Genomic DNA, 27,893 nt, shown 5'->3' with positions numbered 1-27,893 from the left:
TGCAGTGAGCAGGGATTGCGCCACTGCACTCCAGCCTGGGCAACAGAGCAAGACTCTGCCTTAAAAAAAAAAAAAAAAAAAATTTCCTGACACCAGAAACTCTGTGTGATACAACTATTATGAATTGTTTTAAAAAGAATAGAACATAAGAAATTATTGTAATAGTACATTAAACATTTTATTTAAATTAAAAAGTATAACAAAATCACACACATTTGTTCCACGGTTTGGATAAAATTTCTAATTACTTTCAAATAATGCACACATAGTATCTCACAGATCAAATTCCATACATTTCAATATGGTCATGAGATAGGTTGTATTCCAAAATTCGGTATATAAATCCATATATTGTACTATATATATTGACTTTAAATAATCTAACTATAAAAGTCATTTTTAAAAGTCAAAGCAATTTATTTCTAATGAAAGTTACAATGTGCATACCATATTGACACCTATTCAATAGATAAAATCTACAAAAATCTGTTTTGTGAATACTATTTATACTGGAATGCAAATTCACATAAAAATACTTCCTTTAAAGCATGTTCTATTTAACGCAAGAAATTAAATGTGAGCTACTTTTAAAATTGCAAGCTTTATTTTTAATCAAACCAATTCAATTTTAAGTTTTTAGATCATTAAGTCTCATACAACTTCCTCTAATTTAGCTAAAACCATCATTGACAGGGTTTTATTATTACATTTGGCCTTAACCTTAAAAAACAAATTTGTTTACATTTCACATTTAAAAGGGATATTTTAAACCCTGAGTAAAAAGACATATTTTTACAAGTCCAATTATAACAATTCTACCCTATTTTCTTGCAATGTTTTCATTAGATAAAAAACTATTATTAAAGTTTTGAATTTTTAGAATATACTGTTGAGAAGGTTAATGCTTTTCATGACTTTAAAAGTTTCTAAATGTATCTTATTAGTATCTTTAAGTAAAAATTCTTATTTTTATATGGATATTATAGAACACCTCTTCTTTAGACTGTTTAATTATTTCACCTTAATCATAAAAAATGATCAAATACTACACTCTTAAGATAATTTTTCTTTCTTGCTTTTGGGCTATTGTCTTTTCAATCTTAAAAGTTAAAATTATTGTTTTCCTATATCTAATGATACTTTTTAGGCATAGAATTTTAAGATACAAAAATAAAATGTAGTTTAGTTATTTTATCATTACCACCTTCTGCAATGAGTCTGCCAGATCAGAGGCTTTCCTCACTAGGAAACCTAGCTTTAAATCAAATACTGGTTTTCTTCTTGTAATTCACACCTATCTATTGAATCAGTTACCCAACTTTCTTTTAGGATTTTAAACTTTCTCTTAAAAGTTCTTCTAAAAGCTTTAAAATCTGCAACACGACCATGATCTTCCCCAATGATTACATGAGACACTCCCTCAGCTAAACAAGAAACTACCTTTGCTCCATGAAACCGAAGCTCCAAGGCTTTAATAGCTAACCTTGTCCCCTCAGTTTTGGTACTCAGGTCATTAATAACAACATACAAGTCCAAATAAACGGTGTGGCGTCGAAACATACTGAGAGGAGAGCAATCCCAGGAATATCGATATTCTAAATCAGCAATCAAAGAAGCCATTTCTTCAGGAGTCTGCTCGTAAGAATTTTTAATTCCTGAGAATACTTCCTTCAGTTGGTTCAAGTCTGTATCAATGAAATAACTATCACCATAGCAATCATATTCACGGGCAAAATGTTCTTTGGTTGATGGGCACATATGAATCATAAAGCAAGGCTGCCACGGCACAAAGCTTTTGGTCTTAAAACATTCTAAAAGCCATGCAGGCTTGACAACATCATGTTTATCTGACAAAATTATGTTTTTCACTCTGATGTTCTTAGACCCTGCAATTACACAATACGTGTCTGGGCCTGGATTTTGTACTATATAACCACCAAGTTCTGCAATTCTGTTCTCCAGGTCAGGCTTTGGCTGGCTATCTGTTCCACTCATAACACAAAATTCCACATCTTCAAATATATTCGAAATTTTGTTAACGTTAGTAAGGTTAGGTGCTTTTAAGTGCTCAATAATTCCAATAACTTTCTTCATCTTTGGAGCAGCTTTTCGCTTTTTTTCTTGTGGTCCATCATCACCACCTACATAAAGGTGTTTAGATGCGAGCTTACCAGATGCTTTCCCCCTAAGTTGTTCTAGCTCATCCAGGGTCATGCACTCATGCCATTCTTTGTCATCTCTTATCTTCTCAATTCGTGGAAAACGCAAGGTGCAGCCAGTTTTATACATATCACTGGGTACGATCTCTGCTGCCTTAATCTGAACGATGACAGAATTACAAGGTTCAATATACACTTCTGGCTTCTCTGTTCCACATAAAATGCTACTTGGTGGAGCTTTTTTATGAAAAGGCTTCCAATACTTGGCCAATTTCAAACCCAGATCATACAGTTCTTTCATGGTGCAGCCAGAGCCAACACGAGAGAGAGTATGAAACACAGATGGCTTCTCACCAGGAGGGGGCTTCTCTGCTACTGCACACAAAAAATGAGACATGATCCCACCCCGTGATCCTTTACCCCAATATCCTCCAACAATTAAAATGTCCAATTCATCCATTAGTCCAGTGACATACTCTGGTTTAATTTTTAACCACCCTTCACCTCTTTTGTCTGGCTTGTAGATGGATAGAGGTTGTTTTATCATGATTCCCTCTTCTCTTTTATCTATTGCTTCATTCAGTGCATCAATTACTTCATTCTTAGTATGAGCTTGTGTTTTCTGCACTATTTCTATTCTACCTGGAATTGGTGTAAAAACACTACTAAGAATTTCATACCTCTTTCTCAGAGTCTCATGCCCTAGCTTTTTATTATTAACCATCAATACATCAAAAACACAATAACAAGTTTGCAGATCAGAATCTTCTACCATTCTTTTAATATCAAACTTAATTCCCTTTTGCATGAAAGTTTGTGTATTAGGATTATAGGCCATCATCTCACCATCAAGAATACAGATTTGTATATCTGTTTTGAATGCATTATGAATGAATGGGGTAAGAGAACCTTCAGTAGGAGAAGCACCAAACTGATCAGTATATTTATATCCATTTCGGGAGAAGTATTCATATACATCTCCATCTTTGTGCATTTGCATACGTTCACCATCTAGCTTGGTTTCTATGTAGAAACTCTGATGTTTCATATCCTTCTCAATGTGCTCAATATCTGCAATAGCAGCTAGCATTGGTTTAAAGGCAGAAAATAAAGTGATAGAAATATCACTGAGTCCTACAGAAGGATCATGCAGTTGCCTACAGACTTTTTCCAGATCTGTAGTGACATTATGTAACTCAACAGCATCATTATGAAAAACAGAAAAGATAGTTTGCTGACTAACACCAAGCTTTAAATCCTTTATGATCATCCGTATAAGCCACTTTTGCTCAAGTGCTGAACTCTGAGTTATAAGTTGAAGAAGGCTCTTTTTTATCAGGTCTTTTCTTTTAGCAGAATTATTGCTGGCAACTGAGTCTAACAGGTCGTTTACTTGCTGTATGGTTAAACTTCCTTTCTGTAAACATCTTGGCTTCAACACAAAATATGCAATCAATGCAAAGTCTCCAGCATCTCCATGAGTTCCAGTGGGTGTTCTGTAGTTTAAAAGTTTGAAGGCATCTTTTCCATCTCTAGGTAAATTAAGCAACTCAATATAAAGCTTAGCAAGCATAGTTTCTTTAATTCCATAGGCCATTCTCTCTCTTTCTAGCTGAGGAAGAATTAGTCTCATTGCTGGATAAAAAGAGTCTGTGACATCTTTTTGGTTCTTATGAAGAGCATCATGAAATTTTCTCCAAGAATCTAAAAATTCCCTGAAGTGTCTGATTTTTTCTGCACGTCCTCTACTTTTCTGTATTCGTTCTAAAGTTGAACACAAATCTGCAAAAGGAACGTGAGATGCAACAGTTTGTGAAGTTGGTGAGGCAGCCATCAAGGCGGTGATGAATCTTCTCGTTTAACTAGTAAAGCAAAAAGAGAATAACTTTAAGTAAAAGATAAGATTCAACTAAATATTTAATGTAAAGACCTTACAATGATCACTGAGATCACAATAAATGTTTATTGTTTGCTAAATAGATCAATGCTCTAAATGATGTATCTTTTCAACCTCTACATTTAATAACAACTATTTTGTTTCAACCCTAATTTGAAATTACTATGAAAAGTATCATCAGCTGTATAGCTATTTCCTGTATTTATAATACAGAAATCATTTCAATTTTCTCCTTACATTCCAATTATTCCATATGTTAATTATTTAGCACATAATACAAACAAATATTGCTAATAATGGTGACAAAAAAACTTTTCAGGCTTAATTCACATCACTTCTGAGCTTCTGAGGGAAGGCCCTTCACGTATGTCTCTTCTTTCCCTGTCAGATTACCATATAGCACCAGAAATGAACTTCTTCAAACAGATGTTTATAACAAATCACTCATTTGCTGAATTGAAATTTGACTTCCTAGAAATCCTAATCATAGGCAGGGCCCTTAATCAAACAACAAAACAAAGGAAAACACAGGTACCCTCTTCTTCCAGCCAAGCAAAGCCTATGTCTATGTTTCCTTTCACTTCTTCACTGCTAGCTATGCCAAATCACACCAGCATTCAATTCCAACTCAAAATGCCCTACCCATAAAATCCTCACTCTATCTATTTTACCATAGTTACTTACTGTCTTATAAGTATAAATTTATTAGTATGCTTATTTTTTTCATATTTCCAGGCCAGTTATTCCCTAAGTATTTAATGACTACATATGAAATGTGCTATATACACCGTGCCAGGGGAAAATACCGCATGTTTCTGCTTTAAAAGAACATATATTCTGTTAAAAAAAAAAAGAAAGAAAGAAAAAGAAAAAAAAGGTTGGGGGGAGTGCAATGGAAACTGAGTATAATAAAATGTCAAGTGCTCAGGTGCTTTAACAAAATAAAACAAACGTAAAATGTCCTGAGGGGAGAGCTTTTCCCTAAAGTATCTGCTAAAGTCAGAGAAGAAATAATGGGTACCTTGCTGAGTTAGGGCAAGAATATTTCCTAAAATTTCACAAGTGTAAATTTCTTTAGTTTTAAATATTCATACAAGTTCTACTGGAAGATAAATATACTAATTTTAATATGGTTTAAACTATGTGATGTTAAAATACCTTTTCCAAAAATAGATTTCAAGTAAAATGTATGCTCCATGAATAGAAACTATGTTTTATCCTGTGGTTTCAGACACCTCCTGGCACACCATGTATCTCAGGCAGTGGAGTCAGAGTTTTACTGGGAGTGGGGAGATCTATTACAGTGCAGAGAATATGTGACTCCCCATCTTCCAATTCTCCATCACAGCAAACAAATGAGCCACACACACATGCACAAGGCTACATTATCTAGTATCCAGTAAAATAAATCAAATGGCTAATTACAATACTACATTTACTATACTGTCAATCTCTAGAGGCCAGAAATTGTGCTGTAATTTGTGCTACTAGCGGCAGACTATGTAGGAGGTTTGCTGAATGAATTACTGAACACCTAGAGTTAACTCCTGGATAAGCACACTAGGGAAAGCTATGGTCTGGTTACATACCACACACTCACACACACACGCAGACGCACAGTGGGTGAGATTCAGTTTGGTTAAAAATATTCAGGAGCTCTGACTGCCCTGGCAATGGTTCACAACAGCCATTTGGTGGCCTATAGAGAAAAAAGCTGCACTTCTCAGTCTAATTTCTGACAAAGGAAACCCAACTTCTACTGAGTGGGTTAGATCAAGGGATAAACCCATGAGAGACCACTTTTCTGAAACTTTTATCTTTGAATATACTGTTGTTTCCTCTCTCTGAATCTGGTTTGCATAACTGACTGTAACACCTGGTTACGTATGTTCACTGCCCTATCTCTCAAAATATGCCCCCTCAAGGGAGTACATCACAGTACACAATGCTAGATCTACAATTTCTATATAAACTATGTAAAATGAAGTAGGTTAATATTTCTTTAATGTTCAAATACTGGTATATAGTTTCTACACATGTATCTATAGATTCTATATGGTCTCAAAGTTAAAGTTTCGCTCAGCAAATCCCAGGCAAGGACTTAAATTACTTTATAATGACAAAATGTAGGTAATGGTGTGGATACACATGTATCCTAAAATGGCTACACAGATAACAAGGATTCCAAAATTGCTATAAACTAGCATAAGTATTTTTGCTCATTACAATGGCATACAAAGTCAAAGATTAGGCCTTGCATTCATTTTTACATACTAATTTTATTTTTTGGATGCTGAGGATTTTAGCTGATTCATTCCTTTTGCAATAAGACAAATGAGGAGGTTCCTGGTTAGGGCTCAGGTTTCGGACTCTAATAAATCTGAGTTGAAATGTGGATAGTAACATTTAACAGCTGTGTGATACTGGGCAATTACTTAATTTCTCTAAGCTTCTGTTTCCTAAAGTATAAAATGGGGTTAAAAACTATGTAGAAATTAGAATGAAGATACAATCAGATAACCTACAAAATGTGCTTTAAAAAGTAGTAAGTCTTGATAATTTTAATACTATAATGCTTGCTGATCCAAGCAACATTTAAAATACAAATATCGTAAAATACTAAGGAGATAAAAAGGTGGGAATAAGCTTCACTCTTTAACAATAAGCAAAGCTTTCAGGAGTATGAATGCAAGCAATTAGTACACAATAACGATTCATCATTCATTCAGTTGCTGACTAAATTGTCCTGAAGTGACACATGAAAACAAACCGGCAGGTTTTACTCAGAAGTAAGAGACTATGGAAGGTGATTAAGTGCTATGTTATTGCACTTTAAAAAGGCAGAGAAAAAAAGGAGAAAGTGACTAATACAACTGAAGTATCCTTCATGCAACCCTTGACAAGCTGTGTTTCCCTAGGAAACAAAGGGTTTACAGTTGTCTATCTTCCACAGCACTTAGTGACAATTTGGGATAATCTCAGCAGAAAGAAATGAGCGGACAAAGAGGCTAGAAGGGCTCTGGGATCCCAAAAGTTAAAGAAAAACCAAGTGTAAGAAAAGAAATAAAGTAATTCCCTCCAAGCCCAAAGTCTCTCCCGCTCCAATGCCCCCTGTACCCTCTCGGAAAATGGAAAATCCCGAGGGAGTCTACATCATTTCTCTGCCCCTTTCCCCTACTCTCCCCCAACACTTAACGGATTCCCAGTGAATACCTGGCCTCGGCAAGCTCCGTTACCTCCGTGAACCAGGGAATCCCAGCTGTAAAATGAGATCTGGATGGTTTCCTGCGGGGTTGCCATGAGAAAGCATCAGCATGTACGCAGGTAAAGCAGGCGGCCGGGCGCGGTGGCTCAAGCCTGTAATCCCAGCACTTTGGGAGGCCGAGACGGGCGGATCACGAGGTCAGGAGATCGAGACCATCCTGGCGAACACTGTGAAACCCCGTCTCTACTAAAAAAAAAAAAAAAAAAAAAAAAAAAAAAAAAAAAAAAAAAAAAAGCAGGCAACACAGTTCTAGGGAGTCAAAAATGGGAGAAATCGTCCCACGACCTGGGGCTTGGGTCTAGAAAAGAGCACAGCATCAAGAGGCCAGGCTTCTAATGCGGCGCAGTCTACAGCGCCGTGAACTCGGCAACCCCCATCACCTGCCGCTGCACAAACGCCCTGCTTGCCGCCCCATAGACCGACCCCCGCCTGACGCCCCCTAGACCCCCTGCCTGACGTCCCAGACACCCCCCGCCTGGTCCCCCAGACCCCCAACCTGACGCCCTACACCCCCCACTTGACTCCCCACACACCCCACACCTGCCGCCCCACACAACCCCCGCCTGACGCCCCACAGACCACAAACTGACGCCCCACAGACCCCCTGCCTGACTCCCCACAGACCTCCCCATCCTCCTGCCGCCACACACACCCCGAACCTCGCCCCGAACACCCCCTACCTGCCGCCCCACAGATCCCCCGCCTGACGCACCACAGACCCACAACCTGACACCCTACAGATCCCAACCTGACGTCCCACAGACACCCCGCCTGACGCCCCACAGACTTCCCGCCGCCTGCTGGACCACACCCCACTTGACTCCCTCCACACCCCCAGCCTGCCACATCTCATCCCTCCACCCCCATGCCAACTCCCCCCCCCAACCCCCACCTGCCACCCTACACACTTCCCACCTAACGTCAACCCTGAGGCTCAGCCGCTAAGCCGGAAGCTGCCGCCAGAAGATACCGGTTCCGCCAGCTGCTGGCCGCGCAGGCGCAGGGCAGACCCGAGGCCGTGCCGTCACAGGGCTCTAACACGCCGGCGCAGCCAGGCTCGCGATGGGAGATGGGAGGACCCCTCCCCACGGGGCAGGGGAGGCGGGACCTGAAGCATCCTGGTTAGGGTCTTGAGTACACACGGCTCCTACTGGCCTCAGGAGCAGATGCTCTTTGCAAGCAGTTGATCCGCACGCCAGTTCATTTTGTCTTGAGGGAGACCTAAGATCACTTTGTGCCCTGGCTAGTGATACCCCCTAATTCTTGTTCTCTGTACGTAAAACAGTGGTAACTATACTATTTCGCTGCTTGTGAAAGCTCCCAAGAGAGAACAGGGCATCCCCCCACCTCAAAACGTCGGTTGTTTCATTTAAACTTTTTAAAAAACAGTCTTCTGCAAACTATATAGCACTGTTTTTTTTTTTCCATGATGTTTGCTACTGTAGTCTGAGTTCTCTTAATACAGAAATAATACATAACAATACATAATTTACAATACAGAAATAAACCGTTGCATGACCAGAAATCAACTATGGACTCTTCTAGTATCTGTTTAAGGATTAAAAATAAAGTTATTTACAAACCTTTATTGAGCACCTATTATTATACAGTAATGGTGCTAGATATTCAGGGTGGAGAGATTAAAAACAACCCCAGTTTTTATGTTCCAGGAGCTGTTGGTTTCCACCGAAGTTTTGCTGTGGTCCGTCCTCTTTCGCCATGGAGAAGTGAGAAGTTATTCATAAAGAGTGGTGGGAACAACTTTTAGAACTATTTTATTTTAGCATAAAATACTGCTTTACGATAAAACAAATTTTGCTGCAATGGGCCCTGATAAAACATATTAGAGCTGTTAAGTGCCTTAGAGGTTGTGTAAATTATAAAAACCTCGTTTTTCAAAACTGACACATTTAATTCAGTGCTAGTTGGTAGTGGAGCTAGAACTTAGGGTTCCGTCTAGCCCAAGAACATTCAGTTATTTCCTTTGTCTGTCTAATTGACCTAAGTAGCCTGAATATCTAAATTCATCTGTGATGTTGTAAAGTCTCATGATACTGTTTTGTGAGTATCTACTCTTCAATTTAGTTATCAATTTATTTTGGAGGAAAAATGAATACTGTTAAGGTAGAGGAGCCTCCATTTGCCCATCTTATGAGTACCTATTCGTGTACATCTGTACCTTGTTCAACCTCTACTGAGTTCCTACAATGTCAGAAGCTGGACTCTGTATTAGTCACATGAGAGGAATCATGAATTATGAAACCAGGCAAACTCCAAATTGATTCAAAGCCCACTCTCCATCTTATCATGTTATTTTAGTTGCTTGGTTCAAAGACAATCAAGGGTTTTTTTTCACTAAGTATCTTCTAGAGCTGCCATGATTATTAATTTACTTATGTAGGTGGTATACTTTAGTGCTTGGCACTTACTCGGTAATCGACATTAGGAAGCTATGAATCAAGAACCCAGCTTTGACTTGGAGCTCTCGATCGATCTGGTAGCAAGACACATATGTTCAACAAAAACACCACCACAGGCCGGGCCGGTGGCTCACGCCTGTAATCCCAGCACTTTAAGAGGCTGAGATGAGCAGATCACTTGAGGTCAGGAGTTCGACACTAGCCTGGCCAACATGGTGAACCTCCGTCTCTACTAAAAACACAAATATTAGGCCGGGAGCGGTGGCTCACGCCTGTAATCCCAGCACTTTGGGAGGCCGAGGTGGGCGAATCACCTGAGGTCAGGAGTTCGAGACCAGCCTGGCCAACATGGTGAAACCCCGTCTCTACTAAAGAAAAATACAAAATTAGCCAGGCGTGGTGGCGCATGCCTATAATCTCAGCTACTCAGAGGCTGAGGCAGGAGAATCGCTTGAACTCGGGAGGCGGAGGTTGTGGTGAGCCGAGATCTTGCCATTGCACTCCAGCCTGGGCAACAAGAGCGAAACTCCGTCTCAAAACAACAATAACAAAACAAAAACAAAAATCAGCGGGGCGTGGTGGCGGGCTCCTGTAATCCCAGCTACTTGAGAGGCTGAGGCGAGAGAATCGCTTGAACCTGGGAGGCGGAGGTTGCAGTGAGCCGAGATCACACCATTGCACTCCAACCTGGGCGACAAGAGCGAGGCTCCGTCTCGAAAGGGGGGAAAAAAAAGACCCACAAATTTATGAAATATCCTCTGTATATACAAAATAGGGAACATAGAATAAGGAAAGTCCAAGGGAGGGGGAGGCAAACATCTGTAAACAAACAAGTGTGTACACTTGAGTGCATGGGGGGTTGACAGTGAAGCTAATGAAGCTCAAGTTTCAAGGGCTCATTTTTGTGATGAACACTTCCAAAATGCGCAAGTGTTGAGTGGGGCCTTGAGAGGGGCCCTAACGAGGTGTTCCCATGGTCGTGTACCTCGGTAAAATTTGCAAAAATAAGATAATTTTACATTATTTTTCTTTAAAAGGGCTCTCCAAATGGCACAAGGTTCAGGCCTCACAAAACCTGCATTCGCCCTTGACAGTCCACTCTGGTAGGGGTAAAAGGAGAAAAACAGAAGCGCTTTAATTCCTGGACCTCACTGCGACACTCTTAACAACCCTATCAGATAGAACAAATTCCTCCGCAAACCTGCGGTTTGCAGAGCGATGGTGGACTCCCGAGCTCATCGGGTTAGGCACCTCTTCACGGCGGAGGACTGGGGTACGTAACTGGAGGGACTCCTGGTGCTCGGAGGAGGGTTGAATGCCAAGATCCCCAGGTCGTGGAGCAGGGAGCCGGGCCCACGCCGCCGAGGTATCTTTTCCGTCCGGGCCACCGTCGCGGGGGCTCCCCGGGCAGCGGCTTCTGCGCATGCTCGGGAGAGCGGGCAGGGTTCCCACTCCGGGAGCGGAGACGGAGAACAGGTTATGTGGGAGCCGGCGGGGGCATTTGCCGGCGACACCCGAGCGGGGGCCGGAAGTGGGGCCACAGCGCACCGCAGGAGCTCCGGGCTAGACCGTGGCGACGGCAGCGGCCCCTGGGCTGGAGGAGGATGATGAGGAGCGACGGAAGCGACGCGGGGGTACGCTGCTGCGCGGCGCCCGGTTTCGTGCCCGCGGCCGACTGCGCAGCCTGTCCGCGAGTCTGAGTAAGTGCGGCTTGGGGACCCCGAGCCCGCGGGGCCCGAGCGCCGGTCCGCGCCTCCTAGGAGGGTCGTGGGGAGCCGCCGGCTCCTCAAGACAGGCGCGAAACCCTCCCGGGAGGCCGTTGGGGGGAGCCCCGGGGCCAGTGCGGCTTCCCGGGGGGTCGTGAGGGGGCCGAGGGCCGGGGGCTGTGGAGGACCAGCCCGGGGCGCCGTTCCGTTCTGGGCTGCAGCCCTGCCCCTACTCCGCTTACCCCTCACCAGGGGCAGCAAACTGAAGCCACATACCTGTTTTGGAAACTTAAGGTGCGCGCATTGCCAGAGGCTCGCCGGGTGTCGTTTTGTAATTGGAACCTAAAACGTATCTTAGTGTTCTGTGTCAATTGCATTGTCAAAAACCTACGATCTTTAAAATCCAACCCTCCTCTCCCCCACAGACATGAAAAGTAAAATAGAATAATTCCAGCTACGAGGTTGGAGAAAGGGAGAGTCCCAATCTAATCACGCCAGTAACAGGGTTAGACCTGTGAATATCAGGGCAGGAGGTTCTGGGGTATTCAGGAAACATCAAAAAAGCACCCTATACAATCGAAGTCAGTTTTGCTGTAGATTTTAGTCAACATTTAAGTAAAATGAATTACTAGTGTTACTGCCCAAGGTATCAAAACCAAAAAAAGTCCGTCCCCATTTAACAACTCTTATTTATGTTTCCTATGTGATAGTAACTGGATAGAGAGAGATGAGGATATTGGCTTTGTGTGTTGGTATTGGATTTTCACTGATCTCTTTTGACGGGAGAGGGTTCGTGGATCAATACTTATTTGTATGCATGCTTAGGGAAATCACTCGTCTTTGACTAAAATACCAAATTTTATTTTACTGTGTAAGATTTCGTGATTGCCCATTTAGTGTTAATGCCATGAAATCCTACCTAAGACATCAGCTGCTGAATTAAATCATTGTTAATAGAGGCCCACTATGCATGAGGCACTGCTGCATACTAAAAATGTAGAGTTGGATAGGATGAGGTCTCTGTCATCAAGGAACTCACAGCCTGTGTAAGCAGGTTAATTACGTTGTAATAGTAACTTCTGCCACGTAAGTTTGCACAAACTATAGAATATGGAATGGATGGCAGGAGGGAGTAGGGGTCCAAGGAAAGCTTTTTGGAGGATCTACTACCTGAGTTTGGTTTTAACAGAAAAAGAGTGCATTGCTCTGATTACTTCCTGTATTCAGATACGGTAGCCTCTAGGGAATTATGTCCATTATTTAATCCAGGACTAATAGGACTTCTAGTTGTCCTTACTTTCACATACTCTACTATAGTAGATAATTAATTTAAATTTTGTCTCATAGAAGTAGCTGCACTTAACACACTGTTACATTTTATCTCAACAGTATTTCAATTTAATCTTTCATCTTCCTTTTACATATGAGGAAATATATATTTAGAGAGGCTGAGTTGGCAAAAGCTGCCCATCTATTAACAGACCATGACCCAAAACAGCGTCTCCTTTCCATTGCACCACACTGCCTCCGATTGATAGTTAACTTGGAATGATGAAAGCAAGCCAGGTACCTACAGGTAGCTCTTGGCACACTGCCCTCTTCTTGGGCACGTCAGAGGCCACTTGGCATGTGAATAAGAGGGTTTACTAACCCAATTGCCCTGGGCTAGCAGTGTAACTTAGTGATAGGTACAGGAAGCTGTTGGACTGACATTTTCCCATGATCTGCCCTCATAACTTATCTCAGGGGAATCTAGTTCTGTTTCTCTGTTTAATGTATTACTCAGATTTTGAAGTCTTTCTAATCCTTGTTTAGTTGCGTCAGGAAAGTCTTAAGACCTTTAAATAGCTTTGTGTGTGTGTGTGTAGACTTAAAAAACGCTCCAGTTCTTCTAATGAAGATAGTTTTCCTCAAATGACAGATTTTGTAATCCATTATTACATTTTATGTTTCTGTTTCACACGGTGTTAACTCCTACAACAGTGAATTCTGCTGAAATCCCTTGCAAAGATGTAGTATTTCCAGTATATGGACTATAGGCATTGATGAGCTAGTCTGAGAATCTAGATACGTCTAGTAAGGCTTCTCGTTGTACTTACTTTCGCATACTTAATGTTGTATAACACTGGTTTTATACAAAACAAGTATTCTGAGTTTCATCCATCTAGTTTATAGGTAGTTTTAGAACATTGCCCATTTATAAATTGGAAACTTTGTGAATTTCATTATCAGTCTAACATCACTACAGTTTTAGGCTTGTGGATTTTTTTTTAAACATTTCAGATATTTATAATCTCAGAACAAATTGTGGTTGGCTTCCATAGTAACAATAATCTCTCATTTTACTTCTGCCAGAGTTGACTCTATTTGCCAAGAATTTCAAGCACAAAAAAGCTACTAAGTTGCTGCCTGGTATAATTTTTGAGCTATCTGCTCATACAGATTTAAATCCTAGTTAAAAATGCTGTCTGAACTCTCCAGATATTATCCAGCATCTCCATAGGCAGTTACTGTTCATTTGTCCCATAGGACGATCAATACACACGTTTTCATTATTGATGGCATGTGGGTAACCATTAGGGAAATAGATAATTCATTCTGTGGTGTCGCCAACACCTTGATAGCAGCTATTTGTGTTTCCATTTTAGCTGTGCAGCTGGCATGGTTTCTTAACTTCCCAATGCTTAACAGAAGAGGAGAGAGATTGATGTAAGAATACTGAATCTGAGTTCCACATTACTTCACATGTGATTGGAAGCTCTGATTCACCCAGAGTCATTAATGAGCACCATGGGATGTGGGGTCCTCGTTCTCTGCTGGGATGTGGTTGTTGGCATTGACACATGAACGCGCTTTCCACTTTTTACAGTCTTCACTTGAACCTGCACATTGTTCTTTCCACTTGTAGGCATGTTTTTTTTTTTAATGTATGAACTGTTTTTATTTTTAAACAAGCTGTTCCCAAAATTATCAATTTAGGATGAACTTAAAGACCTTTAAAGAAATAATAGTACATTTATGACTTAGGACTTTTTAATTGTATTTGAAATTGTTTAGCCTTTTGCCAAATTGTTTTTGAGAAATTTGTTGTAATTCACCTATGGGTAATGCACTTTTTTGTATTTTTAAAAGACCATTTGCTAGTGGCAGAATCCGTAACTCAATATACAATATGCAATACAATGTACACTTTTTTTATTTTTGCGGAGGAATCTCACTGCATCACCCTGGTTGGAGTGTAGTGGCAATGATCTCAGCTTGCTGCAACCCTGACTCCTGGGTTCAAGTGATTCTCGTGCCTCAGTCTCCCTAGTGGCTGGGATTACAGGCACGTGCCACCATGCCCGGCTAATTTTTTGTAATTTTTAGTAAAGACGGTGTTTTACCATGTTGCCCATACTAGTCTCAAACTGCTGGGCTCAGTCAGTCCACCTGCCTTGGCTTCCTAAAGCGCTAGGATTACACGCATGAGCCACACGCCTGGCCCAATGTATACTTTTTAATTAAAAATAATTAGAATAACTAGAATTTAATTTGTAGGGCAGTTCTGACCTTCATTAAAATACAATTTTTATTGTAAAATGTTATCTATGATATAGTAGATTTTGTCTCGTTTACTCTCCTACTAACCTTACGGCAATAATTAAAATGTATTACTATACTCTTGAGTTTCAGTTCTTGATATATTTAAGTTTTTATTTATTTTTAATTTTTGGAGAAAATATTACTGGGTAAAAACTTTAAATATATTTGTGTATGTTATAATGCAGAAAGGATTTAAATAAATGTAATATATCTTTCTTAATTTGAAGAGGGCAAGTCTCTGGGGCGTAAGGCAATACAGTTATATGGTTAAATAGTGTGGAACAGTGATTCTCAAGCTTTTTGGTCTCAGATACCTTCACGTTTTAGAAATGTAAAGGTCCCGAAGATTTTTTTGTATGTATGTGGATTATATAGATATTTATTGTGTTAGAAATTAAACCTGGAAGTTTATAAAGTGTATACATTAAAACTGGAAGTTTTAATTCATTTAAAAATAGCAGTGGTAAGTTCATTACATACATAAATAAAATTTCATATAAAACAATTTTAATTACAAAAAGTAGAGGTGTGGGATTATATTTTTGTAATTTAATGTCTGCCTCATAGAAGGCAGGCGGATTATTGGGCTCTTTAAGTGAAACATGAAGGAAGTGAGGCTCACACAAATTTGTCGTTGTAAAGGGAAGAGTATTGTAATAGAGAACTGTGGATACTCTTTGGTGCGACTGACTCCATCACTCAACAGGAGGCACTTCCTTAGAGGTCAGTTACATCATGCCATCTGAAACCTACATCAGAGAAATTTTTGTCTCTTGTTACATCAAAATCTATTGATTTGTAGTGAATTTTTTACTCATGTTTGCTTGATTTTGTGACACCATTCATTGGTCATTTGGAATATGTTGGTTTATTGAGTTATGCAGATTCTTCCAAATGGTGACACATTTAATATTAATAGATTACCACAGTGCCATCAAAAAGGTCTCTTAAGTGTCGAGGAGCTATTGGCAACTTCATTCATTTTCTAGTAAATATCTGTCAAACCTCTAAGTCTGAACAACCATAGTTTGTCAGTTGTCTTTGTTGTCACCTGAACAAAGCAGTTAGTCCAGCTCACAATTCAAATGTATTTCAATACACAGCACAAAATGCTTTATGTGCACTTCCAGTTTTGTCACACATTTATCACACAATGTGTTAAAAAGATGTATACTGGTTAGTTGAGGTAAAGTAATTTTTACTACTTCTTTGACATTCTTAAGTGAACTGGATTATTCCCTCATTTACTGTGAGCTCATGGTGATAAAAATACAGTGACTCCAACATGTGAGGCCACTACCTTGATTCTTGTAAAGGCACCAGCAATTTTCCCCATCATTGCTTATGCACCATTAGTGCACATGTCAAACAGTGAGAAAGGTACATGACATTTTAGTATTATTATGAGCATAATATTGATCTTGTGGACCCCATTAGAGGGTCTTGGGGACCCTCAGGTTTCTGACCACCTTTTGACAACCACTGGCATAGAAAGATCTCAGATTTAATAGAACCCTCAAAGTCCATCCAGTTTAACAGCTCTAAATTCCTCTATGCTATCCTTGCCAAGTAGTTATTTAGATTATGCTGAATACTTGCAGTTTCTGTGAATAATTGTGCTAAATGAATAAAAATAAGTGTCACAGACAGCTGTTTGATGGAAAGTAATAGAGATTCTTAATCCTGGAGTTATGCTTTGTCCTGCTTTTAAAACATTGCATAAGTTTCACTTGGTTTCTCTAAGTAATCAACCTTGATGAAATCCAGAGACTACTAAAATTATGTTGTTAAGGAAAGATATAGCTAAGGTTTTGATTTTCCTTTGCCGTTTGTAAGGACAATTGTCATCTTTCTTTGATTTTTCTTTGTCTGCTCTATAATTAAATGAACTTATGTTAGATATATGTAGTTATCTGTATCCATATCTGTCTCCTGAGTAGCTCAAGAGTCGCTTGAACATTACTGAGTAGATCACAAGCTACTTGAGAGCAAGGGCTGTATAGTATACTAGGATGCATTGGAATCTGATGACCATCTCTTCCGGAAGAGGCTGGGAAATCAGCTATAGGCCTGCTTCAGTGGTGCATGCTGGATTTCATAGCTTCCCTGGGAGCCTGCAGTGATATTCTGAGGACTCATTCCATTCATGGTGGGCATGACTTCAATATTGATCTCTTTTTTAAAAGCATCAGTTTATAAAATAGTTATTTAAATTAAATAATTTTCCTTAAAAATGGAACCGTTTGTGATCCTCCAGGTACCTGTATGAACACAGAAGATGATTAGTACACATCAGATAAGCGTAGCCATCACTCGTGCCATTAGCTGACTTACCATTCAGCTAACACTGTTAGCCAGCAAGGTGGTGTGAGAGCTTTACAGTTCTAGACTGCTCTTATTTTTAGTCTCAAATTGTTTATTATATACCAATAATGGACTTAAATTTAGAGACAGTAAGGAGGGAGCACTAGAGCCAATTAGGACCGTAAATCCTCAAGATGAGCACCATATCTTAAATTGCATCAGATGATCAAACTACTTATGTAGTATAGCAGGATGTCACTAATATGACAAAACCATTCTTTTAAAAGGAAAACAGTCGTATCTAATTTATACTGTACATGATAATAAAGATTAGTCATGCTTTCAGTAGATTAGTTTTTGAGACACACTCACTAATATCAATGTGACACTTCAAACCACTTCATTTAGAAAGCACAAAAGTTATTTCTAAGGTTGATTTTTTTTTCATTCAAATACAAGACTGGTACAGGTTATAATAAACTGTAACACTTAAATCTTAGCTGTATATCCTGGGTTTTTAAAAAATACATTTGTTTACACATCATGCTTTTTTGTGTGCATAATTAGCATAAAGCCTGCAAAACGTTGGGAAGGGAGCAGGATGCGTTTAGGATAAGTTTGAAATATCAGTGAAGCATCAGGTACGTGAGCAACAGGTAAATTAAGATTGTAGATGAAGAGTAGACTTGTAGATTGGGGATAATTCATACACAGGTGTGATAATTTGAGCCATGAAAAGGAATGAAATCACTGAGGGAAAGAACGTAATAACATAAAGGAGTGGAGAAGACCTTGGAAAATGCCTGCTTTTCGGGGTACAGGGCAGAGAGAAACAGCAATTTGAGTATAGAGGAGAAGCCAACAGCAGATGACACTTTGGGGGTCTGGTGTTGCAGTGTGGATTGAGAAAAATCCACTAGATTTATTTTAAAGTGAAGTTTACATTTTATGAGAGATCATTATGAGAACTCAGCAAGTTCTCAGATAGTAAATGGTTAAGGAGTTACTGAGGGTGATTAAAACCACAGATTGGTGGGTTTTAGAAATGTTTGACATGTAATACCAGATCTGATAACACAGCAAACAGAAAATTGAGTAATGGGACTGTCATGTATTCATTTAAGATGTAGACACAAGGTTAAAAATACATACAATAATGATGTAAAAGAAGACTGGAAGATGAGAAGTTAGTTATTGATTATCTACATTTCTGTATTCTACATAGAACAGGTCTGATGGGCTTTCCCACTCAGCAGCCCTTCTAGTTGATATAAGTTTGAGTGTACTAAATGCATCCTTTTTCTTGATTTTTATGATGCTAAGATCTTCTCAGCAAATGGATTTCACATGCAGAAGAACCTGACAAATAATAAATCTCTTCTGAAGACACGTTTTATAAGTGTTTTACCACATAGGACATACTTGATTGCCTCACTTATTCTTCATGACTAGTAGCAGTGGTCTTGGGGTCATCTGGACATTGATGCTCACAAGACCCAGTAGACCGTAGTGAACCGTACTGTGCATCAGCCTCTCTGCTTTTTTGAAAACCCAACATGTCAGTGTTAGGTATATTGTTCCCAGATGATAGCTCAGGTCTAGTGGAAAATGACACAAGGGTGGGAGTGAGCGCCACCCTGGCTTAGCTGCTTCATGCTCCACAGGAAACAGTGTCTTTTTGTAACAGCATGTGAGTATAGCATCCAGGACTAAGCAAATGACAAGCCAATTACAAGTCATATTCGATTCAGAAAAGCCCCTGTGTATACTTCCCACTGGGCATGTTTAGCCCTGCTCACGGTCCTCTCAATCCAGATGTAGCTCATCAGTAGGAGCCATTTTTACTACACTGTTGCTTAGAAACACAACTGATATCCCACCTTTATCAGGTTTCCAGGGAAACAGTGCAGGAAGGTTAAGGAGAGGTCGTTTTTTATCTGAAGAGGAAGAAAGATTTTGTTAACCGTTTACTCACACTAATTTATTGACAAAATAAATAGAAAACATAATGCTGGCTGTAGGATCCATGCAGTCGACTTTAATTATTAGAGGCAGTGTTTGTTTTTATTGACTATCATAACATCTGGGTATGAAGTTGTTTTTACATCTCAGCAGATGGTGCATGGTAATTGTGCTTTACTGATACTTTTCAGCAAATTCAGTAAATTAAAAATCCTTCCTTATATTGTTCACTTGTCCTGATTCCTTTAAGATCATCTTTGAGATGGAAATATCATACAGACTAGGGAACAGAGACTATTAGCAAGCGGGGTTAGGTAAAAATAAGGCAATCTGTGAGTAGAGTTCTTACTCTAAACCACCAATGTAAGAATATCTTAAAGAGAAAACACGCCCATACCCACGCACTCCACCACCCCAGAGCAATTTTTATTAACCTGTTCTTAACAGTGACTTCCGTTTGATACTACTGAAGATGAATTGACTTTTATTCCGACTTCTGTAGTGCAAGAACTCATTGTAAGATTATGATTGTTTATCACAAAACAGTTTAGTTAATGTGACTTTTCAGGAATGTTTTGTGGAAAACTATAAGTTTATCCCTTATTATTCCTAGCCAGTAAAAGACCCAGACAAATATGCCCCTTTTTCTGATGTTGTTTTAAACATATATGCCCACTGCTCAGAATACTTTTACTTTTTAAAATAAATTTAATAATTTGTATATGTAATTAGATTGTTTAAAAAATGTTTTAGTCATAAGTATATATAAAGTGCTGTACTAGACATTAGAGATACAATAGTGAAAAAAGAGAAATACACTTCCTAGCCTTATAAATTTTAATTCAGTATTGTTTGCTAAAATTAGATGTTAGAGGCTACTAAAACGCAAATAACTTTTCAAAGTTCATAAGTTGAAAATTTATGTAAATTGATACAAATGTAAATGTAAAATTCACATTTTAAATTATGCTTTATTCATATATTTGGAGCTATTTTATCTGGTTTTATAATAATTTTTTAAGTAAGAACTAATTTGAGCAGAACACATTAAGAAAGTAGTAGAGCCAGAAATACTAGTCACAAAAGCAAATACAGTTAACGTGTCTATAACATTTATGAATGATATTATTATTAATCTTACTTGATACTAATAACCAGCCTTATAGGTAAGCGTTTAAAAAACTCTCATTCTACTGAAAAGGCAGTTGAGACTGGAGATAGGTGATAAGTAGTTATTCAGGGAGGATATGATACTGTAATAAAACTTGCTACCACTGGGTGGCAGTGTTGATTTCTGGGAAATCAAAGAAAAATGGTTTATGTTCAGAAAGATTCAGTTCATTTGAATAATTCAAATGTAAAAGTCTATGTTTAGTGAAATAATAGTAAAAAATCAAATTTGTTAGATCATCCAACTCATTATTTGTATAATCAGTCTATAACTTCTTTATAGCAATTCGGTTAGTGGGAAAGAAGGAAATGTATTTTTAAAAATTCAGTAAATAAGCATAAGTAGATGAATAGTATATAAGAAAATTTGTAGCATATCTCAATTCTTTTGCCTGTTTAAGACAACATGTATAAACCTTTTGAAAACAAAAAATTCTCTTTTAATAGTTTTTCTTTACTTTCTTTATATCAGTTACATATTTTAGTAATCTTTTTAAAAATTGTTCTCCAGTGAGTCATTTTACTTTATTTATCTCTGGTTCTCAGAGGATTTCTGTGTATTTGTTTCACACTGAACCCTCAAGTATTTATTGCCTTATCAATACATTTTAGCAGTCTATTGACCCCAAGATGGGAAACTTCAGTAAAGAGTGTATAAAAGATACTGCCGATCTCATGACACTAGCAGTATGATATTTATTTTCAATTAGATATGAAAGATAAATCATTAATCATTTTCTTAAAATAATACAATATTAGAATCTAGTGTTTTAAGTAAATTATTTAAGTTTAGTTTTGTTTTTTTTTTTTTTTTTTTTTTTTGAGACGGAGTCTCGCTCTGTCGCCTGGGCTGGAGTGCACTGGCCGGATCTCAGCTCACTGCAAGCTCCGCCTCCCGGGTTTACGCCATTCTCCTGCCTCAGCCTCCCGAGTAGCTGGGACTACAGGCGCCCGCCACCTCGCCCGGCTAGTTTTTTGTATTTTTTAGTAGAGACGGAGTTTCACCGTGTTAGCCAGGATGGTCTCGATCTCCTGACCTCGTGATCCACCCGTCTCAGCCTCCCAAAGTGCTGGGATTACAGGCTTGAGCCACCGCGCCCGGCCAAGTTTAGTATTAAAACTTCGAGGTGGGGGGGATACTTTTATTCTTTTTTTCCCTAGTTGTTTTTTTAATTTTGTTTTGTTTTGCCCAATTCCTTATCCTAGTTTCTTTAGTTTTTGCTACAGTATATGAAAAAAATTGACAAAGTATATTAGATTGGTGTTGCTATGTTAGAATTTCTGAACTGTCTCTTCAGTTCAATTTGCCCTGCACATACGTAACCTAACAGTAAATGTACCACTGTTAGGAGAATCATGCTTGTTTGCCTCCCAGCTCATCTACATTGAGAGCCAGATGATAGCCAGTCTACTTACGCCCCTGAGCTTGTTTTCTCATTTAAGAAAAATAAATGACACTATCGCATCAACTTTTTGGGGGTCAAATGGTAGCTGGCCATAAATAAGCACTTTTTAAAAATAAATTAATTTGAAAAATACTAATGTTTCATAAATAGGACAGTGGAGGGATATGGTAGAACATATGAGAACAGAAAGGACAAGGGAAATTATAGCATCTACTTTTGTGGATGGACTATACCTGTTACTATATTTAACAATTATGTGTGGCCTAGTACCATAGTTTATTATATTATTGATTTTTAAAAAATAATAGATACATGTTGAATTATTAATATTCTCCCTCTCTCTCTCTAGGATACTTACAGAGAGCTACAATGGAAAAGTCCTGGATGCTGTGGAACTTTGTTGAAAGATGGCTAATAGCCTTGGCTTCATGGTCTTGGGCTCTCTGCCGTATTTCTCTTTTACCTTTAATAGTGACTTTTCATCTGTATGGAGGCATTATCTTACTTTTGTTAATATTCGTATCAATAGCAGGTATTCTGTATAAATTCCAGGATGTATTGCTTTATTTTCCAGAACAGCCATCCTCTTCACGTCTTTATGTTCCCATGCCCACTGGCATTCCACATGAAAACATTTTCATCAGAACCAAAGATGGAATACGTCTGAATCTTATTTTGATACGATACACTGGAGACAATTCACCCTATTCCCCAACTATAATTTATTTTCATGGGAATGCAGGCAACATAGGTCACAGGTTGCCAAATGCATTACTTATGTTGGTTAACCTCAAAGTTAACCTTTTGCTGGTTGATTATCGAGGATATGGAAAAAGTGAAGGAGAAGCAAGTGAAGAAGGGCTCTACTTAGATTCTGAAGCTGTGTTAGACTATGTGATGACTAGACCTGACCTTGATAAAACAAAAATTTTTCTTTTTGGTCGTTCCTTGGGTGGAGCAGTGGCTATTCATTTGGCTTCTGAAAATTCACATAGGATTTCAGCCATTATGGTGGAGAACACATTTTTAAGCATACCACATATGGCCAGCACTTTATTTTCATTCTTTCCAATGCGTTACCTTCCTTTATGGTGCTACAAAAATAAATTTTTGTCCTACAGAAAAATCTCTCAGTGTAGAATGCCTTCTCTTTTCATCTCTGGACTCTCAGATCAGTTGATTCCTCCAGTGATGATGAAACAACTTTATGAACTCTCCCCATCTCGGACTAAGAGATTAGCCATTTTTCCAGATGGGACTCACAATGATACATGGCAGTGCCAAGGCTATTTCACTGCACTGGAACAGTTCATCAAAGAAGTCATAAAGAGCCATTCTCCTGAAGAAATGGCAAAAACTTCATCAAATGTAACAATTATATAATGTTTCCCTTTTTGATTCTTGCGTTGTATTTTGATTTGTGCAGAATGATAAAGAATGTTCCTTTTAGAAGTGTGTTATGTCTGTACCTGTCTGAAGAGTGACATTAAACTTTGAAAGGACTTCACTGCTCCTTTATGATATTCCAAATAGTTTTTTACATTTGAAAAACTAATTCTTGGATTATTTCATACATTTTCATCAAAATTTTCAATGTGGTTATGTATTCATATCTTTAGTTTAATATGTCAGTATATTAGATATTGTTCAAAAGTTTCTTGTTGCTAAAGTGGTGTAATCTGTTACACAGATGAATAGCTAGATGTGGAAAGAGATATGTAAACAAGAAACCTTTGGGTATTATTTCTTAAGTAAATATTGGGACAATCATGGTAAGCAAACTTAGTTCTGTAACTGCATTTTTCACCTTAAAAGTTAAATGAAATGCATGATGGTATTTTATTCCTTGAATTATGCAATGCAACATTTTACATGTAAATAGCACTGGTCATATACTGATGTATATGGTTATCTGGGTTATATCTATTTTTATGTAAACTCTATTTTGTTTTTGGCAAGAAGTGAAATTGAGACCTGTGTGCAGGTCGCCATTGAATTTTGCTCTGGTGAATGCTGAGATCCAGCTTTTTCTTACAAATAAATGGGACCCTGTTTTCCAATATAAATGTACCGTGTTTTTGTTAGGTACAGTCTGGATCATGGCAAGTAGAAATAGAAATTTAGAATTTTACTGCAGCTTTGATGTCCATATTTGAACTTTTTGACATTTGTAACTTTGGTGGCAAAGAGAATTTTAGCTTCTATCGATTTTGTAAGTCTTCAGCTGAACAACTCATAGCAGTCATAGTGAAGATTAGCACTAGTTAGAATTAAATGAGGAAGTCTTTTATCTATACAGGATTGTACATACTACTTTATAAGAATTCTCACATTTGATTTTAAGTCCCAGTACCTAGTTGTATATATCCTATCAAAGGCAAGATACCATTTATTGAACTTCTTGAAAATAAAAGTTACACAGTCCAACAACAACAACAAAAAACAATGTTCTTGGTTTAATGTTCCAGTTGCTGTGAAATAGAACTCCTACAATCAAAAGACAGTTTTAGGAAGTCTTATTTATTTATTTAAAAAGTTTTACATGTAGGAGTGTGGGAATGAAGGAATTCTGGAGCTTTTTGATACAACACCTATTACCACATTTAGCAGTTAAATAGCTATAGGTGGGAAGTAGGATTTAGATACATAGAAAAGTAAGAAAATCTTAGAAAAAAGCCCCTTAAAACTTGCAGGATTTACCTTAATAAAAATACATGCTCTGAGTCATAATTGTGCCAAGTTGTTTCATGCAGTCCTCAAAAATTAGATGTAATTGAGCTTTGTGTAATATTATGTCAGCTTTAACATATAATATTTTGAATATTTTAGCTGTATTTAGTGGCTTTCTGCAAGCAACTAGAACAGAGAAATAATGGGTCAATAATGTTGACCTCAATTTAAAACTTTCAATGGAGATAGGGCTAGAAATACTTTTGCCAAATAGCATTCTTATTCACTTTATGCCAGTGTTTAGAAAAAATAAATTATAGCAAGTATGATTTCTAAGAATAATGTTTTTCTATAAATTATTAATTGTAAAAACTCTCGCTTTTTAAAACAAGTTGGTAATGCATATCATGGAAGGCGTATTTTGTATGTATAAATTTACCACAATTAAAGGCTACTTTTCTTGTCAGTCCTTGCTATGTAGAATGACTATTCTAAATATAAATGTATTAAAAAGAAAATACAACAAAATGTATATTTAGACATGAGCTTACATGGCATACCTTATATTTGTATCATTCTTTAAAGTTTACAAAAAAAACCTTATGTTTTTATGTAATCAGTCATTACACTATGGAGAAATTTATCAGCTTTAGTTCTAAATGTGCTGATGAGGTATAAAAGCTATTTCTTCATCAGTATTTTGCTTTTATGCTGCTTTTTCTTTTTGATACTCCAGGTTGATAAACTATCTTTTTAAATTTTAAGCCAGGACTTCAAAAATTATAGAGTACTTGTTTGCCGTCCCCTACCTTCATTCTCTTCGTAGGGTTAAGGAGCCTTTCTTTCTGCAGCTAAGGGCAGAGGCTGTGCCTAGGGCTGTACCACATCTTTCTTCAATAGCATCTGTATTTGAGACTGTTGCGTTAGATGAGTAAGAGGTGGAAAACAAACTTAGTATCAGGGTCCATGAAGCCCATGGCATCAGTTTTGAAAATATTTCTAGTTTTGTAGCCAAAGCAATTGGTCCTGGTAAAATGAGACTTCTTCAGGAGTCACTCCTTCACTTTGGACCCATAGCTTAGTGAATGGAAGTATATGTACCTATCTTGTGTATTAACTTCTGTCTTATTTATGCAAGAGCAGCTATAGGAGTTTACAAAAGAACTCTAAGTTACTAAGTTACTATAAATTTGGGGATCCTAGAGTGATCTTAAATATGGCAAGATACAGCTCATTTAGAATAAAATCTCACATCCATTATTTTAAAGGGAATGATTGGGGGGAAAAAACTGGTGAAAAAAATATAAAAAAGGACCCTAAAAAGAATTCTGCAAAATAAGAGAAAAAATAATTTGTGACAGGGAATAGAATACTAGTGGGATAGAAACAACTAGAAAGAAAAGTGTGACACAGTTTTTACATTTAGATATAGAAAATAATGAGATTGGTGAAAGGAAATAGTGCAAAACATTTGGACGCAAAGCATTTCTAACAAAAAGTGGCTGTGGCACTTGACATTGCAACTACACTGTTATTGCAATGTTTTTGACTGTTAAAATTGATATTTTCATAAAAATGGTGTTCTGAATTTTGCTGCAGGGCTGCTGAAATTTATGATTACCTGTAGACACTTGATAATTACATAGATTACAGCTTTGGTAATATGTCACTGGAGTAATTATGCTATAATTTCTGTTGAGAATTCATACCATCTGATGCTTACATATTTCTTACATTTGTAAGATCTGGCTTGGTGGGAATAGGTTTGGGGTAATTAAAGAGTGAAGGCTGTATTTCATTTTTTATAAATTATCTTTCAAGCTCAGATAGCTTAAGAGCAGTTTAGATTAAGGAGACCCCTTTCTCTTTGAGGATAGGGATAGGTAAGGTAAACTGTAAAAAGAATGTCACAGAAGTCACTTTTTAATTTAAGTCACGATTGAGATACTGAAATCTTCCACTGATTCTTCTCCTTTCCCTTTTTCCTATTATGTTTGATAATTATATATATTTTTAAAAACTGTGAGAGGAAAAATTAGTCATAAGTAACCCTTTTGGATTATCCACTTAAATTTATGTATTTTCATATTACTCAGGTAAAGATGGAAATGACAGAGCACAGACATTTATTTTTTAAATTGATAGGGTAGAAAATAAAATGTACTTCTGTTTATTCTTAATACTATATATATATATATATACACACACACATCGTTTTAGCAAATTGGAAATAATATATTCATTTGTATGGCAAGACAAATGCAGTCATCTTAATACTAGTCTACACATTTTTGCCAAATGGCGCAAATATACCTCCATTTATATTTTGTATCTTAAAATGTAGTTTAAACACAGGACTATGTATGAGACACTTTTTTACAAAAAGTGCCGTATATACATATGTAACAGGTGAGTGTGTGTTTACCATAATTTATCATGATTTCTGTCAGTACAGCGTATATGGAAAATTCAAGTTGTTTTTAACATATTCAAGTATGTTCAGTATAAAATAAGTTAATCCCATTTCATAATGTAAATCATTTTTGTTATTTGCCATATTTTATTTGAAGTAATAAAATTTTATAACTCAAATTTGAATGTCATAGTACATTGTGTGCTAACCATGGCAAGCAAACATTTACATTTGTTTTTTACAATAAATTTCTTTTAAAATATACTTTCTATTTTTCTGTACTGACATATGCAATAAATTGGTACATTAAAAATTTGATTAATGTCTTCAGATAGTTTGTATTCAGTCTTTTTTAAAAATTGTTAATCTAGAATTTTATGGTAGGACATTAAAGTTTTCTCAATGGTTATGTAAAATTCCTTAATTTATACTGAAATTAATGAATTTTATTCTAGTAATGGTGTGGATAAAAAATAGAAGTTAGATTTATATTTCATTCCCCAGAGAGTATTATCCTCTTACATACATTTAATTTAGGCTCATATTAAAACTATACATGAACCACTGGTGAATGACTAATCCCTAATGTATTTCTTTAGTTAATTGAATCTAGGAATGAATACATTTTAACTTCATAATTATTATGTTGCCTTCAGATTTCATAAAATGCTTTTTAAAAAAATTCTGCTTTTTTTCTCCTCTTGTTTGTATTTTAGTTAATGGTTTTTAATGATCCAAAAATGGCCTGATACTAACTCAGCCTTTAGGGGCCTATACCTTGCTTTTCCTAACAAGAAATTGTGCACTCTTGAATATGTCAGAATGAGTTGGATAATAGGATGTGTATGATGAATCTTAAATGGTCCCCTGAAAGGGAAGATGAAGAATTCATGTATTGGAGCCCATCTTTGTATGGGTAGATCTGGTGGGAGCTAG

The 27,893-nt window shown here is 37.5% G+C and overlaps 2 protein-coding genes across 8 annotated transcripts; one reads left to right on the top strand and one right to left on the bottom strand.

Annotated features, from left to right (window-relative positions):
* Positions 1–156: 156 nt before the first annotated feature.
* On the bottom strand, positions 157–11,143 carry LIG4 (DNA ligase 4). Of its 6 annotated transcripts, none has more exons than XM_033177290.1 (3): positions 8,237–8,340; positions 7,270–7,341; positions 157–4,021 (listed from the first exon to the last, which is right to left on the bottom strand). In XM_033177290.1, the coding sequence occupies exon 3, from the start codon at positions 3,991–3,993 to the stop codon at positions 1,258–1,260; it is 2,736 nt and encodes a 911-aa protein (XP_033033181.1). In that variant the 5' UTR covers positions 3,994–4,021; positions 7,270–7,341; positions 8,237–8,340; the 3' UTR covers positions 157–1,257. The 6 variants fall into 6 exon arrangements, with proteins under 6 accessions (XP_033033181.1, XP_033033184.1, XP_033033183.1 ...); XM_033177293.1 differs by having other exon boundaries at positions 157–3,941; positions 8,237–8,339; XM_033177292.1 differs by lacking the exons at positions 7,270–7,341; positions 8,237–8,340 and adding an exon at positions 10,943–11,143.
* Positions 11,144–11,159: 16 nt separating this feature from the next.
* Positions 11,160–27,287, top strand: ABHD13 (abhydrolase domain containing 13). 2 transcript variants are annotated; one of them, XM_033177298.1, is made up of 2 exons: positions 11,160–11,441; positions 22,224–27,273. In XM_033177298.1, the coding sequence occupies exon 2, from the start codon at positions 22,244–22,246 to the stop codon at positions 23,255–23,257; it is 1,014 nt and encodes a 337-aa protein (XP_033033189.1). In that variant the 5' UTR covers positions 11,160–11,441; positions 22,224–22,243; the 3' UTR covers positions 23,258–27,273. The 2 variants fall into 2 exon arrangements, with proteins under 2 accessions (XP_033033189.1, XP_033033188.1); XM_033177297.1 differs by lacking the exon at positions 11,160–11,441 and adding an exon at positions 16,970–17,181 and having other exon boundaries at positions 22,224–27,287.
* The last annotated feature ends 606 nt before the right edge of the window (positions 27,288–27,893 follow it).

The sequence above is a fragment of the Trachypithecus francoisi genome, unplaced genomic scaffold (assembly GCF_009764315.1).
Source record: "Trachypithecus francoisi isolate TF-2019V2 unplaced genomic scaffold, Tfra_2.0 Lachesis_group18, whole genome shotgun sequence".
Classification (NCBI taxonomy): Eukaryota; Metazoa; Chordata; class Mammalia; order Primates; family Cercopithecidae; genus Trachypithecus; species Trachypithecus francoisi.
The sequence above is the reverse complement of the archived record's forward strand: the minus strand, read 5'-3'. Positions and strand labels throughout refer to the sequence as shown.

Excerpts from the sequence above, each read along its gene's own strand:
- LIG4 (XM_033177295.1), bottom strand. The coding sequence starts at position 7,356 with ATGGCAACCCCGCAGGAAACCATCCAGATCTCATTTTACAGCTGGGAT. Across the intron at positions 3,953-7,279 it reads CACGGAGGTAACGGAGCTTG|TCCTTTTGCAGATTTGTGTT; the intron begins CCGAGGCCAGGT and ends TGCATCTCACGT.
- ABHD13 (XM_033177297.1), top strand. The coding sequence starts at position 17,118 with ATGCTGGATTTCATAGCTTCCCTGGGAGCCTGCAGTGATATTCTGAGG. Across the intron at positions 17,182-22,223 it reads GAGGACTCATTCCATTCATG|GATACTTACAGAGAGCTACA; the intron begins GTGGGCATGACT and ends CTCTCTCTCTAG.